At 39.0% G+C, this 17,946-nt stretch overlaps 3 protein-coding genes across 3 annotated transcripts; 1 reads left to right on the top strand and 2 right to left on the bottom strand.

The window, feature by feature from the left end:
- Positions 1-962: 962 nt before the first annotated feature.
- On the top strand, positions 963-2,756 carry LOC133743196 (protein ASPARTIC PROTEASE IN GUARD CELL 1). The gene has a single exon (XM_062171047.1). The coding sequence runs from the start codon at positions 1,090-1,092 to the stop codon at positions 2,593-2,595; it is 1,506 nt and encodes a 501-aa protein (XP_062027031.1). The 5' UTR covers positions 963-1,089; the 3' UTR covers positions 2,596-2,756.
- Positions 2,757-5,320: 2,564 nt separating this feature from the next.
- LOC133743873 (peptidyl-tRNA hydrolase, mitochondrial) lies at positions 5,321-8,231 on the bottom strand. The gene is made up of 8 exons (XM_062171941.1): positions 7,853-8,231; positions 7,660-7,744; positions 6,978-7,045; positions 6,844-6,894; positions 6,643-6,716; positions 6,067-6,125; positions 5,885-5,961; positions 5,321-5,796 (listed from the first exon to the last, which is right to left on the bottom strand). The coding sequence occupies exons 1-8, from the start codon at positions 8,168-8,170 to the stop codon at positions 5,683-5,685; spliced, it is 846 nt and encodes a 281-aa protein (XP_062027925.1). The 5' UTR covers positions 8,171-8,231; the 3' UTR covers positions 5,321-5,682.
- Positions 8,232-9,131: 900 nt separating this feature from the next.
- LOC133745424 (protein CASP) lies at positions 9,132-16,484 on the bottom strand. The gene is made up of 19 exons (XM_062173485.1): positions 16,197-16,484; positions 15,614-15,724; positions 15,244-15,422; positions 14,843-14,992; positions 14,615-14,703; positions 14,357-14,466; positions 14,123-14,217; positions 13,822-13,877; positions 13,198-13,363; positions 12,833-12,925; positions 12,025-12,153; positions 11,718-11,837; positions 11,396-11,476; positions 10,684-10,791; positions 10,423-10,566; positions 10,127-10,228; positions 9,922-10,001; positions 9,517-9,609; positions 9,132-9,434 (listed from the first exon to the last, which is right to left on the bottom strand). Exons 1-19 carry the CDS (start codon positions 16,270-16,272, stop codon positions 9,374-9,376), a joined length of 2,043 nt encoding a protein of 680 aa, XP_062029469.1. The 5' UTR covers positions 16,273-16,484; the 3' UTR covers positions 9,132-9,373.
- Between the last annotated feature and the right edge of the window lie 1,462 nt (positions 16,485-17,946).

The following is a 17,946-nucleotide window of genomic DNA, read 5'->3' as shown; positions in this document are numbered from 1 at the left end:
CAATCCAACTACTAATCCAGTTGAAATTCCACCCACATGCTTCTCGATTAAAAACATACCTTTATACAGAAGCAACTTCCCAAAAGCAGCCTAAAGCTCTAAACTACATATTTACGATTTGGATTACCCACACGATGACATGCTCGTACCAGTGTGTACCAGTTGGTACGGATTAAAGATGACTGCTCAAGGACCTTTTTAATCTCACAACTGGAATTGTTACCTTTACTTTACACGGTCAAAAAAACCTTTATTTACCTTTACCCCCAACAAGAGGAAACGGCAAAGAAGTGAAAGAACCCTAACTCAGAAAAAGACAGAAAGCTCCCACAATCGCTGGCAGAAAATTAGAAAAGCGTTACCTCATTATTTTATATACATCTTCCTCCTTTACCCAAAATCTTAAACCTCTCTGATCTAGAAACTATTGAACTTCGTTACAGCTTTACCTTTACACTTTTACAGGATCAAAAACCTTTGTTTACCCTCAACAAGAGGAAAAGACAGCCTCGTATAGATCCAGTGTACCTAGTTAAACTCCTATCTAAGAGATGAGTATACACACAAAAATTGGAGAGGATTGTATGCACCGACAATGCAAGTGCATTGTCAGTTATTTTAATCTAAAAAAAAATAACAGTCACTCATCTAATTCCACCATTTATATATTTTAATATAAAAAAAATTACATCAATTCATATTGCAAGTACCCATGCACTGTCAGTGCATGGAATACACTCCCCACAAAAATTCATCCAACTCTTTCGCCCCGTAACTTTTACTCTATTATACATCCTCCTTACCCGAGAAAGTGAAAAACCAATCCTCCCTGATCTATAATCCTAGTCCTCTCTGCACCCAAATCAAGTAAAACAATGACGAATTCAGCAACGTATATACATCCACACTCCACACCAACCCGCTTAGCTTTTCCATAAATTGTAACCCCCCCCCTGTGGGCCCCTCAACCCCACTTCCCACTTCAATGCTCTCTCTAGTCTCACATCTTCTTCCTCCTCTCATCTCCTTAAAGCCTAGCCCTCACTCCCAACTCATCTCTCAGAAGTTAGATCTACCTCTCTTGCTACAATGGCGCAGAACCCATTTCGCTTCTTCGTCTTGACCTTCTCAGCTCTCATCTTCACTACCCTTTTACCTCCCACACTCTCCCGCACCGTAGTATCAGACACCACTGTTCTCGACGTCGCCGGTTCTCTCAGCCAGGCCCATGACGTCATCTCCTTCGACCCGCAAACCCTCAAGCCTTTGGACCACCAAGAAGCAGCTGAGCTACAACCACAAGCCCAAGCCCAGGCCCAGCTCAACTCCTCCTCGGTCTCGTCGCTCACTCTCCAGCTCCACCCCCGTGAGTCGCTCTACACCTCCCAGCACAAGGACTACAAGTCGTTGGTCCGCACCCGCCTCGCCCGCGACTCGGCCCGAGTCGACTCGCTCAACACCAAGCTCCAGTTTGCGCTGCAGGGGGTGAACCGGGCGGATCTGGAGCCCATGCAGACGGAGATCCGACCCGAGGATTTGTCCACTCCGGTTACTTCCGGGACCAGCATGGGAAGCGGCGAGTACTTCACACGCGTCGGCGTCGGAAACCCGGCGAAGCAGTTTTACATGGTGTTGGATACCGGAAGTGACGTCAATTGGCTCCAATGCCAGCCTTGCTCCGACTGTTACCAGCAAGCCGACCCGGTTTTCAACCCCACCGGATCCTCCACCTTCCGCCAGCTCTCGTGCGACGCGCCGCAATGCTCCGCTCTCCAGGTCTCCGCCTGCCGCAACGGCAAGTGCCTCTACCAGGTCTCCTACGGCGACGGCTCGTACACCGTCGGCGACTACGTCACCGAAACGGTGTCGTTCGGGAAGTCCGGCGCGATCAACACCGTCGCGATGGGATGCGGCCACGACAACGAGGGTTTGTTCGTCGCGGCCGCCGGACTGCTCGGACTCGGCGGCGGTTCTCTCTCACTTCCTTCGCAAGTTAAAGCTTCGTCGCTGTCGTACTGCCTCGTCAACCGCGACTCCAGCGCGTCGTCCACACTCGAGTTCAACTCTGCCGCGCCCCGCGACTCCGTCATCGCGCCGCTGCTGAAGAACCGCAAACTCGGAACCTTCTACTATGTCGGACTCACGGGGTTCAGCGTCGGCGGCCGTCCGGTGTCGATTCCGCCGTCTCTTTTTCAGATGGACGAAGCCGGCAACGGCGGGATCATCGTCGACTCGGGAACCGCCATCACTCGGCTGCAGACGGGGGCCTACAACGCGCTCCGCGACGCGTTCAAGCGACTCGCGCCTGACCTTACTCCCGCGGGCACCTTCGCGCTGTTCGACACGTGTTACGATCTCTCGGGAAAAACTAGCGTGCGGGTCCCAACGGTGTCGTTTCTATTTTCGGGTGGGAAAAGCTTTCCTCTCCCCGCCAAGAACTACTTGATTCCGGTGGACAACTCGGGCACTTTCTGCTTCGCCTTCGCTCCGACGTCGTCGGCTCTGTCCATCATCGGAAACGTCCAGCAGCAAGGGACACGTGTCAGTTACGACTTGGCGAACAACCGCGTCGGATTCTCTCCAAATAAGTGTTAAATGACCTCTGTAGTTTAAAGTAAAAAAAACATGAATGAAAGTGGTAGGATTGGAGTTTGGTTTAGGTCAAATCTAAATAGGGTTTGGAAGTTTGGTTCGTAATATGTGTACCTATTCATTCCTCATAAATCTAAATGAAGAAGGTGCGTTCTAAGTTTCAATTTTGATGTGAATATTAATGTTTAATGCATTATTTGTGTATCTAGGCTTACCAATTACCATAGGCTTTTGGTGGAATTTTAATGTCAATATTGATGTTAGATTGTAGGGTGGTAGTTGTATGATAGTGTGGCCCCATCTCATCTGCTATATAAATTTTCAGTACACTCTTCTAGGAAGCGGTCATGAATTTGTCTGACGTTCCATAAAATCTCGCTCTGTAATCTGTATGAGAACATGACTTGTGCAATAAGAAAGAACCAAGTGTTTTAGGTCATGAGCGTATAACTTTTAAGCAGTCAGATCACGAAATTTGTCTAATCGTCCTAACAAATATAGGGTACAGTTTCATAAATCATAAGAACATGAATTAGACAATTAAAAAAAAAAATAGAGATATATATGTTACGTGATACGACCGCTCGATTCGAAATTTTATCCGTTTCCTGGTTGGTAATGTAACTGTAGTCTCTTATTGTTATCACGTATAGTATAGCATTACTCCGGTCCAAATTTCACACGCTAATACGTTAAGTCGTTAACGAATATAAGTGATAAGTTACAAAAGGGGTTGCATGTGTGACTCGTGTCATGGTATTGGTGTTTCATGTTTGCATGTGAAAATTTTCAAACTCTTGGGCACTAAATTACGAATTAGCAGCTATCTCTCATTTTCGTCCCGTGCGATCTGGTGGGGGAGGAGATCACATGGGAGAGAGTAGGGCCCACTTTTGGGAGTGGACGACAACGTAAATTGGGTTTATTTTAGTAGTATGAGCACGCACTTTGTTGGTTGGACCTTGGTTTCTAAAGTTGGACTTGTGGGCCCGAGTCCCGTGATTGTCGGCAGATTTCTACTAGCCCTTATTGGGCCCTTTCGCTTTCGCTTTCGCATACGGATCCACACGGTATCTGCTTCCCAGCCCATCCTTGATGTTCATATCAGGGTTCTAAAAAATATCTGCGTTCTAAATATCTGCACTCACAGTGGTGGTTTACCCGGTCAGTAACTGATGAAATAAATTATGCTCAATCACACTTGGGTTTACATCTAACGGTTAAAAATAAAAATAATTTTTTTCACCATCAGATTTGCATTCAATGGTAGTTGATCATAATTTATTTGGTCAGGTACTGACCGAGTGAACATGAGTGTATATGTCGATAGTAGATATATCATATTTTCCTAACAAGTGCACTATATTAGTGATATTTCTTTGATATATCTGTCGATATATCATAATATTTGGGTATTGATATATCTATGATGGCCCATTTTTTAAACCTCAGTTCATAAAATTCTCGCTAATCGGTGACTCGGCGTCCTGTATTTTTGATAACAAGTTAAAAGTTTCGCAATCCAGAAAGTTATATTATGTTTCTGAGCATGTGATAAAGATACAAACATTTCGAGTTTTAGATTCAGTTAACTAGGAGATCTCACATCACAATTTACTATACATGATAGAAATATTTGTAAATTGGTTCCTCGTACTAAATAATTATTAGCCTTTTATATAACTCGGAGTTTCTCTAGTGTCAATGTCTTGATTTTGGTGGCGATGGGAGAGTGAATGCTCTCTATCACCGCAACTGTAAGCACATCTACACAAGGTAGGGACTAGTGCGTGAAACATTTGAATGCCACAAAATTTAGGTCCAATCATAAACTTGAACTACCTGAGTCCTGAATGCCACAAAATTTAGGTCCAATCATAAACTTGAACTACCATATGCAGTTATGATAGCGTCCCAAAGTCGATGCAGAAATATTCATCTGTCTATGTTCCTTCATTTTAAGTGTATAATAATTCATATACATAAAATCCTCCAACCCCAAACCTAAACTGTAGACCATTTACGATTCAAAGGATTTTTTGACATAGTTTTGATTGAAATTACTCGTAGTATTGTTTTAGGTTAAATCACTGAAAATATATAGGTCAACCTATAAGATCTTACAAAGGTCAAGTGGCAGGCGAGGGTTCTAAAGAGTATTTTGACCACTTTGACATTTCAAGGCCAGTGATCTTACTTGGACCACTTGATCTGGTATCTGTGCCGTGACTTGCGACTTGCGAGTCAAGAATTTTTCAGTCACAGAGAAAAAATGCGTAGAATTGTTAATTTTTTAAAAACAGGAGGGATGAAACAACAAGACGACCTAATTTTCATATAATCAACATGTTTTGTCAGATTTCGAGAGAACAGAGAACATCAGAACAGTACGTTTTAGAATTTAACATGGAACATCAGTACACCAAGTGCATTTTTGAATTATTGGACTTTTGGGCTGTTGTTTCTAATCAATCAATCAAAGCATGGGACACGAACCAAACGATTATGAGTCGGCTCATATGTCACTCTCATATTAATCAATTTAGTTCAGATTCAGACAAAAAAGATTACTATAGTTCAATAGTCCAATGCAATCACTTCGTTTGCCCAAAAAAAAAAATGCAATCACTTATAACAAAGTTTCATTACTTTATTTTTTATTTTTTCAGCAATCACTTCGTATGATATACTTAACAATAAACAATTTGGCAATACTATTACTCGGTAATTTGCTAACAGCATGATTTGAACCTCTTTATTTATACAAAGATTATGACAAAGTAAAACGTTCATACAGATGATATAAATTGCTGGAGCCAGAAATGTAAGGGAAAATTGAGAACCACATCATTGGATTTCTGTTGTTCTAGAATGTTATTACGAAGTATAGCCGCAGCTTCTCTGTCAAAGAATGTAAATGCTTGCAAATTCCCGAACGGGTTCTGTATAAGTCTTCAGTGTAGCACTGTGAGATAAAAAACCTTGAGGGAACGATGAAATGGATGATGATTTACCCAAATGAGAAGTCTAAATGTAATATTCTGCTTCTCAGGGTAACCAAAGCTTGCAACCTGAACTCCTGAAGAGCAATTAACCACATTGCTCCAAGGGTTTCGCTGTGTTAACAAACGTTGCCGCTTTATTGAACCCTTCAAGCAAGAGAATCCGCACCGCATCTATGCCATGTTGAAGTGTAAAATCTAACTGAAAATCATACACAGGGAACTGTTAAGAGTCCAATGTCACGCCATATGAAATTCTCCCAAATTATTGCATCACAAAATTTACAAACCTCTTCACGTTCTTGTTTAGTAAAGGGACGAAGAACAAAGTTGGCAGGGTCCATTTTCCCAGGAGGCCGCCCAATGCCTAAACAAATTTCACCATTCATAACGAAATTTCACCAATTCAATTTCAATAAAAATATGCATATACATATTTTGGAAAGACTTTCCAGTGCTCTAGGTAAATTACCGATTCTCAAACGTGGAAAGTCACGGCTTCCTTTAAAATGATCAATTATACTTCTCATCCTGCAACATAAAGCAAATAAGGGAAATCAATTAAAACTGTTAAGGGCTTCTTCTGACTCTTTGAATGTGGATATACAGAAAATAACAAAAACAATATTATTTGCTGAGGATCTCCAAGCCTCAGGCACTCAGAAAATTCGACAATCAACTTGATGGACACAAAATAAAGAGACAAATACATGCAACTCAGCAATGTTATTATGACATGGGGAAAGAACATCCAACAACCACACTACCGGTTCTTCCTAGTTGGAAAAGTCACAATGGAGCAATAAATTTCATGTTTTTTACATTCACTACCACATTTATTCCTGGCAGAAGGATGATCACGGTCTAGGAAATTCTCCATTGTGTCCAAGAGACGTATAAGAATTGCATGTAGATCAAAGTATTCATTCATTAAGTTGAGTGGTACAGTGGTGGATTTGCTTGAATTCAATTAGATTTTACCTGAGATACTCCAGTCAAATTTAATACAGACATTACTACATCAGGAATAACAATATGTTAAACTTACCCATTTTGTCCTCCATGTCCACCCTTTGGCAACAGCCGCAATTTTGCGAATGGCAGATCCAGATCGTCAAAGATCTGACAAAAAGAACTGAAAATTTTGAACATTATAGAGAAACAGGAGGGGCACTCTGGCTCAGAAGAAGGAAAATGAGAGAAGATACTGCAATGTAGAGATCAAGTCAACAAGGGAGAGAAGCTATACCACAAGTACTTGCTGCAATGGAATTTTGTAATATGAGACGATGGCTCCAACCTTCAGAAAAGGGTCCAAGCATCAAAAAACCATCAAAGAAACACGTTCACAAATCAAGACAACTCGTGAGATAGCTTACTTACAGACTCACCGCTTTTATTCATGTAAGTTTGCGGTTTGGCAAATATAACCGGGGCATCCCCAATAAATCCTACAATATGAAACAAGCAGGATAATGAATTAATACAGTATTTTCTCCACAGTTGGGAATCTTGGAAAAACGTAGTAAAGGGCCTGTATTTCATATGGTCTAAGATTTCAGACACATGTGTAAAGAGATATGTACAATGTATTCTCCAGATTGAACATAATAGATTGCATTCGAATGATAAGTTGTCTAAAGTTCTTATTCTAAAGACATGAGAATGCTGTCAACTCATTCTCAATTCTCTATGTGATTCAGTTGCTGTTTTCGGAGTAACTACATCTAAAACCAATCTTAAACCAGAGCATGTAGACTCAGATTGGAAAGAGAGCAAAGGCAACTGGCAATTTCACAGCCTGTTGATCATCACATTATATTCGAAACTAGAATGTTGAAGCATTGAATCTAGAGAGATTATTCAGAGCACCGCCGTGCATTTGCACCAACATAAATGAATGGTTAGATTGCATTAAATACACTTTTTGTTTATTAAAAATAAAGTTGATAATAAATATCAAGGGTTGAGATTATTTTATAAGGATTTGGTCACTTGCACCGTCGGTGCATAGAATAATTTCCATTGAATCTAATGTGATGATAAAATTTGAAGCTAAGTGTACCTTTCCCAACAAGGGCTTTGAAAGAAACACTGCTCAAAGCTATCCCTTCAGCTTCGGCTATAGCATCCACCATCTCGAAACCCACCTGAAAAAAGAAACGCCACCATAAATATTATACCGATTTCAAATCAAAATCTCGAAATTTGAGGGGGGAAAAAAAGAAAGAAAAAATAAAAGGAGTGGTCGTACGGACATTGTGGCGGGTGCTGCTGTACTTCTTGCCGGGGTTTCCGAGTCCGACAATGAGCCACGGCAGCTTGGGCGGTTTCTTGGGTTCCACGGCGGCCGCTTCGGAGCTGGAAGGCGGCGTAGACGTGGCGGAGGAGGAGGAGGAGAATTGGGCCATTATCCGAAGCGAGAGAGATGGTGAGGCGCGAAAGCAGTGACGGCGGCAATTGGGGAAACCAACGGTGGCGATGGAGGATATAGAAGCAGCGACGCTCATTTTTGATTGGATATGATTTGTATGAAGAGCAAATAATTGTTTTGAGTGTTGGAGAAGTATGGACATAAAACCCTAGGAGAGGTGGGCTATAGACGGAGAGCCTCTCAGCTGGGGTCTATCATAAACCCCTCTCTATTGACCGGTTTTGTTTTTGCCACACAGTCAGTGTGTAACTTTCCTTTACTCGACGACTTTTCGTCGGTTGAGGTTGAGATTTTTGATGGCATGCTTTTGTGAGTTTTGTCGACAAAATTTATTTAGTTCAACTTCTTATCGATGGGATGCCATCAACGTCTTTTTTATGGGATGCTTTTGTCGACGAAATTTTGGTAGTTCAACTTCTTATTGATGAATTTTCATCGGTTGAGGTGAGATTTTTTATGGGATGCTTTTGTCGACGAAATTTTAGTAGTTCAAATTCTTACCGATGAATTTGAGCCATTGAGGTGAGATTTTTTATGGGATGCTTTTGCCAACGACTTCCGTCGACAAAGGTGCATTCCTTTTGATTGGAAGTTGTTCCTTTTACGAATTTTCACAAGTTAAGGTGAGATTGTTAAATGGTATGCTTTTGCTAAAACTATAATGTTAATGTGTTGTCACTATAATTTCCAAACACGTTTTGAACGGAGCAAATTTTTAAGAAGATAACTTAAGCTCGAGCTTATTCCACAATTGAGTCGAGCTAAACCCAACTCAAGCTTGATTTAAATCAAGGATGACCCTAAATGAAAGCAAAACCGAGCATAAGCTTGAAAAAAAATCGAGCTTTAAAGCAGTACAGAAGATATCCTTTTTAATCCCCGAAAGGAAAAGGAAAAACAAAGCTACGTTTTACTGATAATCCCCAAACATGGGAGTGAGCGTTCAACTGGGTAAATGCATGTTGGTTTAATTGTTCGACTCATTCATTATTGCTCCAGTTCCCTTCATATTTGTCTCTTCACTTTGCCAACATTTTTTCTTGGGTGACTTTCGCAATCAGCAACTGTTCTGCAAGCCAGAAGCAGGAAATTGCTCCAAAGACTGAAAATAACAGCCCAAAATATGGTTGAACACTTGAACCGTTGAACTCATCGAACCATTCTAACAGAAAATATGGCCATCCGAATGGGATCGACTTGATTTGTCCCTATATCTCTAATTTTACATGACATGCTTTACAGATAATTAGTGAAGGCAAAAAGAAAAGAAAAGCCAAAACACAGGCAGTATAACAGTCATTTATGTTGTATATACATTCTGCAAAGCTTCAGAATGTCGCAAAGCCTAGAGACCGTGTGGGAGATTCTGAGTTGTGTCCCCGACAAGGATATCCTCCTGACCATTGCTGCAAAAATAGAAAAAGAAAATAATATAAGCAAAAAGACTAACCCCTAAAATCATTGCAAACACATCAGAACAGAACATACCTGAGATAACTCAGAGCTGACATTCGGTAGAGACAGGTGAACACCAGTATATGCAACCCAATGGTGTAGAAAAATGCAAAAGTCCGAGCATACCTGCAACCATAACTCTTAAATTAATTGAAGTAGAGCATGTTGTCTGAATTCATGAATTAGAGTTATATGTAAAGTATGCAGAACTTATATAATATGAGTAGATACTAGACAAAAAAACACTTTCAGCCTTTACACCTTATATAATATATACAGGCACATAAAAACCTGACAGCTAAAATCATTGTCAAGCCAAGATTTAAGAATCCAGGACAGGAATTCACACTATGAAATTAATAAATAAAAACAGAACACCATACTACAGAAGAAAGGAGCCGAATCTGAGCACTTGAAGCTAAGATTATGTATTCTTACTTGTTGCCAAGAAGAAAACGTCCACTGCTAAGAGTAATTCTGTCCCTGAAACCCAATTCCTTGTACCTTTGATCCCTTTCCTGTGTACAAAAAAAGTTTAGTATATGATTGCTAACAAACAGAAGAAAGCAGAAGGAATATATTACAGAAACGCATCTCTGCTAAGGACCTTCAAAATTTCACCAGAAAGTAAACATTGCCAAACCTTTTTCGAGAATGCTGCAAAAGGATTTATGTCGTCCTCATAGATCTTCTTGTACTTAGATTCAACATCCGAGGAGAAACCACTTTCAAGATCCTCTGCTTGCTGAAATATACCAAATAAAAAGAAACAAGTATTAGTAAAACTAAAACCCACATATTTTGTTGATGAGAAACCAACTTTTCTGACAAAAAGCATATACAACACAGGACGGAGTGCACTGGACTAAGAAACAAAAAGCTAGCAAGAGAATATCTTAACATAGCGAATTAGGATGAAGATAGCGACATATATATCACCTTCTTTGATCCTCTAGACACTACTTTTTCAAGACTGTAGTCCTGAACATAGCGAATCTTTCCATACAGCTTGACATTATCAGCTTTTGTCCTTTCCAGTTCCACTATTAGAGCTCCTATCTTTTCCTTCAACTGTCTAATTTCCTAGTACATACAATAACAGTCGGCAAAATTACTCAATTAGACTTGTAATCCAGCCATATGGAAAGGGCTGATTAAAAAATCAAAGCAATTATGAGTGTTTGAAAATAAAAGACGAACTTCTTCTGTCTCTCTCAAGCGTGCCCTGAATCGATCTCGCTGATTGCAGATAACCTTAAGCATTGAGCTTTGGTCTTGGTCTGAGGAAACATGCTTTTGTTCTGCATTCTGATTCAGAAAGGCTATTATGAACAAACCATATAATCTGGAACCAAATGATTGCATAACCAAAAAGAGCAAGAAGGCATGCACAATGTATGCCTAGAACTGTCACTTAAAATAACTTAACACAGAATGTGCACGTACATAATTGCAAAAAGGATCTTATTAGGATTAATTGTTAAAGTCTCAAAATCAACAAAGGCCAGTGGTATAATTAGTGTGAACGGAATCCAGCTATCAACAATGGTGCTGTCAGGTTGTTGAAGTGATCCACAGCCCAAAGAATTCACTCAAAATATTATTAAATCTGTAACGACAAAACTTCATGTAGTTTTCCAGAAATGCATGATATGCTTCCAGTTTCTTGAGGAAAAAACGAACGACGAACATTAACATGTGATTTCATACTTTCTTGCACAAAAGGTGTTGTACATTTATATCCCAAATGAGCAGCCAGAAATTGCATCATTGCAGCCACAAATTATTGACTGATATAACTGTTCAGCTCTCATGTCCAACAATGATTATTTAAAGAAACGGAAATTTGTGATAGCAAAAATGAAAGATAGATATAATGAGACAGGGAGAGACGGAGAGAGAGGAGGGGTACCTCTGATAGCTCTGTGCTCCTAGCCTCTGTTAGATCCCAGTCATCAAATAAATTTCCTTTTTTCTCCTTGGAGCTATATCCCTGCAATAGGAGATGAAATTCAAATTTGAACCTAGAATTTTGGTTGTCTGTGCAACACGTCCTCAGGATGCTGATGTGTATGTTTATGAAATTTAAGGTCCACTCGTACAAATTATAAATGCTAAATATATAGTTCAATATTCACAATGCAGGCTATTAAATCAATATTCTTCATATTTCAAATCATGGAAGGCAAAAGTAACACATTCATTTTGGTCAGCATGAGTCCGTTGATGCTCACCTTCAGTATATCATCCTCCAACTTCTGTATTAATCTTTTTTGTTCATTAACCTTCTCTGCAAGTTCTGTTATTTCTCCATCAGCCTTCTCCAACAGAGATGATTTTTCCGAAAGTTGCACCTGAAAGCAGCACAAAGCAAAAATACACAGATACATTACAGATCTCAATGAAATATTCAATAACCTAGTCAAAGACCCCGCACAAAGACATTATCATCTCTATAAAAAGCTCAATTCCAAATCTGTATCTGAAGAGCCAGACTGATTCGGTCAAAAGTGTGTGCATGGAAGTGAACAAGCTTCATACCTTCAATTGTGTGAGTTGGTGCTCCATTTTCCGATTCTTGTCAAGAAGAAGAGACTCCATTTTGCTCATCTCTTCCCCACTTGTAGCAACTTCCCAATCTTCAGCCTCAATTGAATTATAACCCACTGCCTACAAATTCATCAAAAAGTTAGATCGACAGAACATTGTCTGGGACCAAGAAAAGGAAGACAATGTTTACAAAGTAACTAGGAGTTCAATGAAAGCAAACAAGATGCCAGAGGACAGCAGAAAAGACGAGATAAACAGAAAGATACAAGTAATACAACCAATATGGATGGGAAGTCAAAAGTAGAACCATGCAATAATCAAATAAATAATAGAGCCACTACTGTTGGTATTTGGATTAATCAACGAAAGAAGATTGATTCCAATCCGATATATATTATTTTGATAATGGCAATTACAATTTCAAATTAACAAACATGACCTAATCCTTCTGACATCTGATTGGAGACCAGTCACATTAATAGTTCTTTGTTGTAAAATGATAGATGAATACTCAAAACTACACCGCTGAAGTTAATATTAGTCACTTCCTATAAAAATAAAAAATAAAAAATATATAAAAAATATGTGGTGAATTCATTCATGGACATTGTCCACACTGAACGTAATTATGTGTTTTGAATATCTGTAAACAGCATCAATGGCAAAGTCCAAAATCAACTAAACAGTAACTAAAGATTTCAAGGACTTTCAATGAAACTCATGAACATGCAACTAAAAATGAACAAAAATCATAACATGCAACTTCTGAGCTAATTATGTAGAGAAAATGTGGTATTACCTGCAAAATCTTCACCTTTTTACGCAAATCATCAACCAGTTTTGTTGTTGGCCTTGCTTGAAGCTCTTTCTTCATCTCCTCAAGAGAAGCTTCCTGAAATTTACAAGACAGATATATAATTAGAGAAGAAAAGAAACTAAAGAAGGTAAAAGCTTTGGTATATAAGATACTGAACATACGAGACGAGTATGTCAATTCCATCACTCCTGTTTTTCTTTATTTTTTCTATTTGTTTATGGGATCACATCGCTAAAAATAAACCCTACCTATTAAGGGAAAAAGACACTAAGTGATGCAACCCCCCTAATCCCTAATAGTACTTTCAGCATAGGAAGAAATATCCTGGAGCAAGAAGGTAAATGTACCTTTTCAATGAGCAGTGCATTTAACTTCTTGATCTCATTCATGTGCTCCTCTCTTTCATTTGATAAGGTGGTTTCGATATTGTGAAGTTCCATGTTGAGTTCAGCTATGATCTTCTCTTTGGCACTTAAAGAATTCTCAAGGATGCTATTTGAATCTAAATTATCACTGTGCAGAGCAAACAATTTAAAATAAAAAATATATCCCAAAGATAACACAAAACTAATTTATATAGAGCTCCAATAGAGGAAAAGAACATTATGAAGTATATTATAAGAATATAATCCCAGGTACAGAGCCAGGGTAAACTCCAAATAAGACTAGCAGAACAATCATTCACTCAGTTACTTTCACGATGTTCTTGTCCATTGTTTTTATTCTAGATAAGTTCTGAATTCAAGATATGGAATGTGGTTACGACTCCAAAACGCCATAGCTGAAAGCAAAATACTCAGGTGAAATTGCTTAGTTCTTTATATTAAAGACTCTAATTTCCTAAGCAAGGTTTTTCCCTAATAAATGGTTCACAGTATAAAGCAGTTACCAATTCAAAGAAAAGGAAAATAAAATTGAAACCATAATTTCTAGGGAAATGCACTATGAAGTAAGACAGTGAAGTCCCTCACCTTTTCTTATTCTCAGTTTCTTCATTAGCTGACTGTAACTTGGACCGCAAATGTCCCTGCAGAAACGTTCAATGAAAAAAGGGGCTTCAACAATGAAGAACCAACTAATACAAGAATGAATAACGAAAAACTGAAGAACCATAATAGCAGTACCATGAACCTTTACAAACAATGAAAAACTATAAAGTATGATCCAATTGCACAAAAGACTATTGCCTCACTATCAATGAAATATACTCCTTCGTGAAAGGTGGAGTTATGAACAGCTAAAAATCTTGTAATTAAAAGGTTTTGAACGCACCTTCTCCATCTCAAGACTTAGAAGCCGTGTCTGAGCCCGTTCAACTTCATCCATCAGCAGATTGACCTCAGATTGCTTCGTTGCCTTCTCTTCCTCTGAAATCATTAGGAAAACGTGAGATGCCTCATGAAAAGTGGCAGAGAAAATGAGCATAATGTTCAAACCATAGGGCCTTGTTACACACACACACACTAAAGAAGCTCTTAGAGAACTAAATTGGGGACATGAACCCACCTGATTGTGCACGAACCTCAAACAATTGGCTTTGAGCAAGCTCATGTAATTTCTGCATATTGAAAACACTGTCTTTAGCTTGTCGTAATTGATCCTGCAACATTTGCTCTCTGTATAGAGTGGAGAGATCATCAATCAAGTCATACAAGAAAACAAAATACATTCAATATGATCTCAACAGACACAAAACAAATCCATTCAGAAAACTAACACTTTATCCAAACAAATTTCCATACTTGATATGTGAGCAATACATACCTTTCTGTCAGGACCTCAAGTACTTTCTGGTTCTCTTCTGCAAAACTCCGTTGCTTTATCTCCACAATTTCTTTAACTTTATCCTCCATCTAACCACATTGAAAAAATCCACCCATTAGGGAGAAGACATAAACCAGTGCCATATTGAGAAACTGAAAAACTTCAAACCACATGAGAACGTATAGTGCTGCTTTTCTTAATTTAAAAGAGATGCTACACACTGCTCACCTGTTGCTCTAACTGACGGTTGCGCTCTTCAAGTCTTCTTATTGTTGCCTGCTGATTCTTTAGATGAGTTGCTTCTGTCCTGAACTCCTCAAGCTCAACTTTCATCTTCCTATTCTCAGATTCTAGCTCAGACAATTTAAGATCTTGCTCCTGTGGGAGATGAAGAAAAGTTATACTACTGAAACATAGACATAGCACACAACCTACAAGCCGAGTGCACAGAAGCCAAGCACACAATATACAACATGCATTCACAAATGATGTCAATGGTTTGATCCTTTCTGTTTTCAGTTCATCATTACATACCCAGACCCCTAATGTATTACGTCAAATTCCTATCTAATAAAAACATTTAGAAATTTGATGTCATGGAACAGTAAATGAAGCATGCTAGTACTTACAGCAATTGAAGCAAGAGCAAGATACGGATCTGGAGCCTCGTAAAGCTTTTGATAGATGTTAAGAAAAGCATTCTCTCCGAATTTTGCTCTCTTGGTAAGATTATCAACTTCTTCTTGGTAACCCTTAAGTAAAGAATTGAAGAGATTTAGCTTTTCCTCCGGTGAAGCTTTCTTGAAATCTGTTAGCAACCCAAATTCCAGATTAAGTAACATGTTCTTCATGATGCAGTATGGAATGGAAGTTACAATTAAAACATAAAAGCCTCCCACAAAAGCTACCAAATATCTCCACTTTTCAAGTAGAAAATCTGGCTGACAAACGGAGAACCCTCACTAGATTACCTCATCGTTAGAATATAAAATGGCATACCTCTAGTGCTCTCTGCAAGCTTCCGCCTATTTTTCTGGCTGTTTTCCTGATTCTCAGCTATCCTAAGCCCTTGCTCATCCAGTACACTTTTTTCCTTCTCCAAATCAAACTCTGTAAGCAAAAAACCAAATAAAGCCATTAATAAAACAAACATTCACAATAATCTTCCTGATTTGCTTGTTCACACAATTCGGCATAATTCCAGTTCAACAAACCAAGACAAATCCTGGATACTTTTCCAGCTTTGTCTCCGATATTCCATTAATTCCACTCTCACTACTAGTTTACATCTAATAACTTCTACTTCAATACTCAATACTCAACAATCTACACAACACCAGTTTCGCAGTTTCATCAACAAATTAAGCGCGCATACGTATATTTCTACGTCTATACATGATCAAACTACGCAAGCTAAAATTTCCAGTGACACACAAATCCAATAATCAGCATCAAAATGTGAAAGTAACAACGGCAAAATGCAACGAACAAATAAGAAGCTATCGATTCCTTATACAAATTTAGCTATCACACTCGTTTTTCTCGAACAAAACCGCAAACGAATCGAGCTTTTCAGGCATACCTTTCCAGAAATTGGAGACGACGGGAATGGGAGACGAGGAGGAGTTCGATTTGTCTCTATCGGATCCACCTTCCATGTTCACGAAATCGGATCTCTCTCTCTCAGCCTAAGACGGCAAGTCGTTTCTGCGATCGGAGCCGCCGGTAGGTGGTGGCGTTCACTGAGATTGAGTACCGGAGAATGAGAAACGGATCTGAGCTTTTGATTTGGGAGATTTTATAGTGTGTGCTGAGCTTTCTTCATGTTTAATTCATCAAACCTCTCCTCGCGACTTGAAACTGAGAAAAATAGAAGGATTTGAGTTCAATTACGTTTTTACCCCTTTATTTCCAGGTGTTTGCAATTTATTACTTTTTAACTTTTCAGATCTTGCAATTTATCCCTAAAGTTGTGGGAGAGGATCCTCTCCTAAGCTCACTCCCCTCCTAACCTACCTAATCTTTTAACAAGATGACGACACGTGTTTTTCTCAGATCTAATGGTCTATCTCTTTTCCTTCACATCCACTTTGTTTCTTTGCTTTCTCTCTCATGTTCTTCTTTTCCTTGGCTATTCTTCTTTTCCTGTTCTTCTCTGCCCATCAAGTATCTCATTGTTCATGATGAATTAATGCAAAAGAACATGACAAATTGGTATACAAATTTCTATGATAGGTTCTGGACAGCAACTTTGCCTTGGTATACATTTAACAACTGAGGTATTTGGTTGAGATTAGTGGTCAGAAACCTATTCATAGAAGTAATTCTCTGGAGTCGCAACAACAGTAGCCAAACTCAACTTTTCCTCTTCTATCAGTCCTTCACCATCAAAACTTTAACGATCGAAAACCTTGGGATGAGTCTCTTCTTAAAACTATAACACAGTTTGTGGATTGAGACGAGTATGGTAAATTGGGAGTCGCCGGAAAATTGCAAGATCGAAACGTTGTGGCGCTTTTTTGGAGGAATGGAATTGCAACGTTTTGATTTTGTGAGAGAGGAAATCTATGTGGGAAGGAGAGAGATTGATTAGCTACAATTCGTCTGATAAGGAGGGAAGAACATAACGAAAAGAAGAACAGAAGAAAGAGAAAGGGGAGGAAAAGAAGAATAGCCAAGGAAAAGAAGAACAGGAGAGAGAAAGCAAAGAAACAAAGTGGATGTGAAGGAAAAGAGATAGACCATTAGATCTGAGAAAAACACATGTCGTCATCTTGTTAAAAGCTTAGGTAGGTTAGGAGGGGAGTGAGCTTAGGAGAGGATCCTCTCCCGTAAGTTGTTCCAAGTTACAGTGAGGATTCTGTCTGATTAAGTGATTGTTATGCTTGTTGCATACATTTCCTTCATCAACTCTTAACTACTGGATCTATGTTGTAACAGAGGATGGATGTTGAGAAAAACAATACTTTTCTCAGCTTGATCCGAAATTGTAACAGAGGATGGATGGATTTCAATCACAAGTGCAAAGGCAAGGGCGAGGCCAACTAGAGCAAATTGAGTCTTTGATTACAAGAGATCCCATTACACACCTTTTCATCGGAGCCTGACCACTTTGACGGAGAGGCCACCAAAACAAGTACATAATATGTAAAAATGATAATTGATGTATTGATGATGATTACAATTCAAAATATTACAAGATATATAAGAAATCACTCTACCATCTATGGTATGGAATAATCTAAATCCTAAGTATTAATACAACAAAATATATTACAACGATTGACAAAATGTGTAAGGAAACAATAAGCATTTACACCTAAATCTTTCCA

This window comes from Rosa rugosa, chromosome 4 (assembly GCF_958449725.1).
Source record: "Rosa rugosa chromosome 4, drRosRugo1.1, whole genome shotgun sequence".
Lineage (NCBI taxonomy): Eukaryota > Viridiplantae > Streptophyta > Magnoliopsida > Rosales > Rosaceae > Rosa > Rosa rugosa.
The sequence above is the reverse complement of the archived record's forward strand: the minus strand, read 5'-3'. Positions and strand labels throughout refer to the sequence as shown.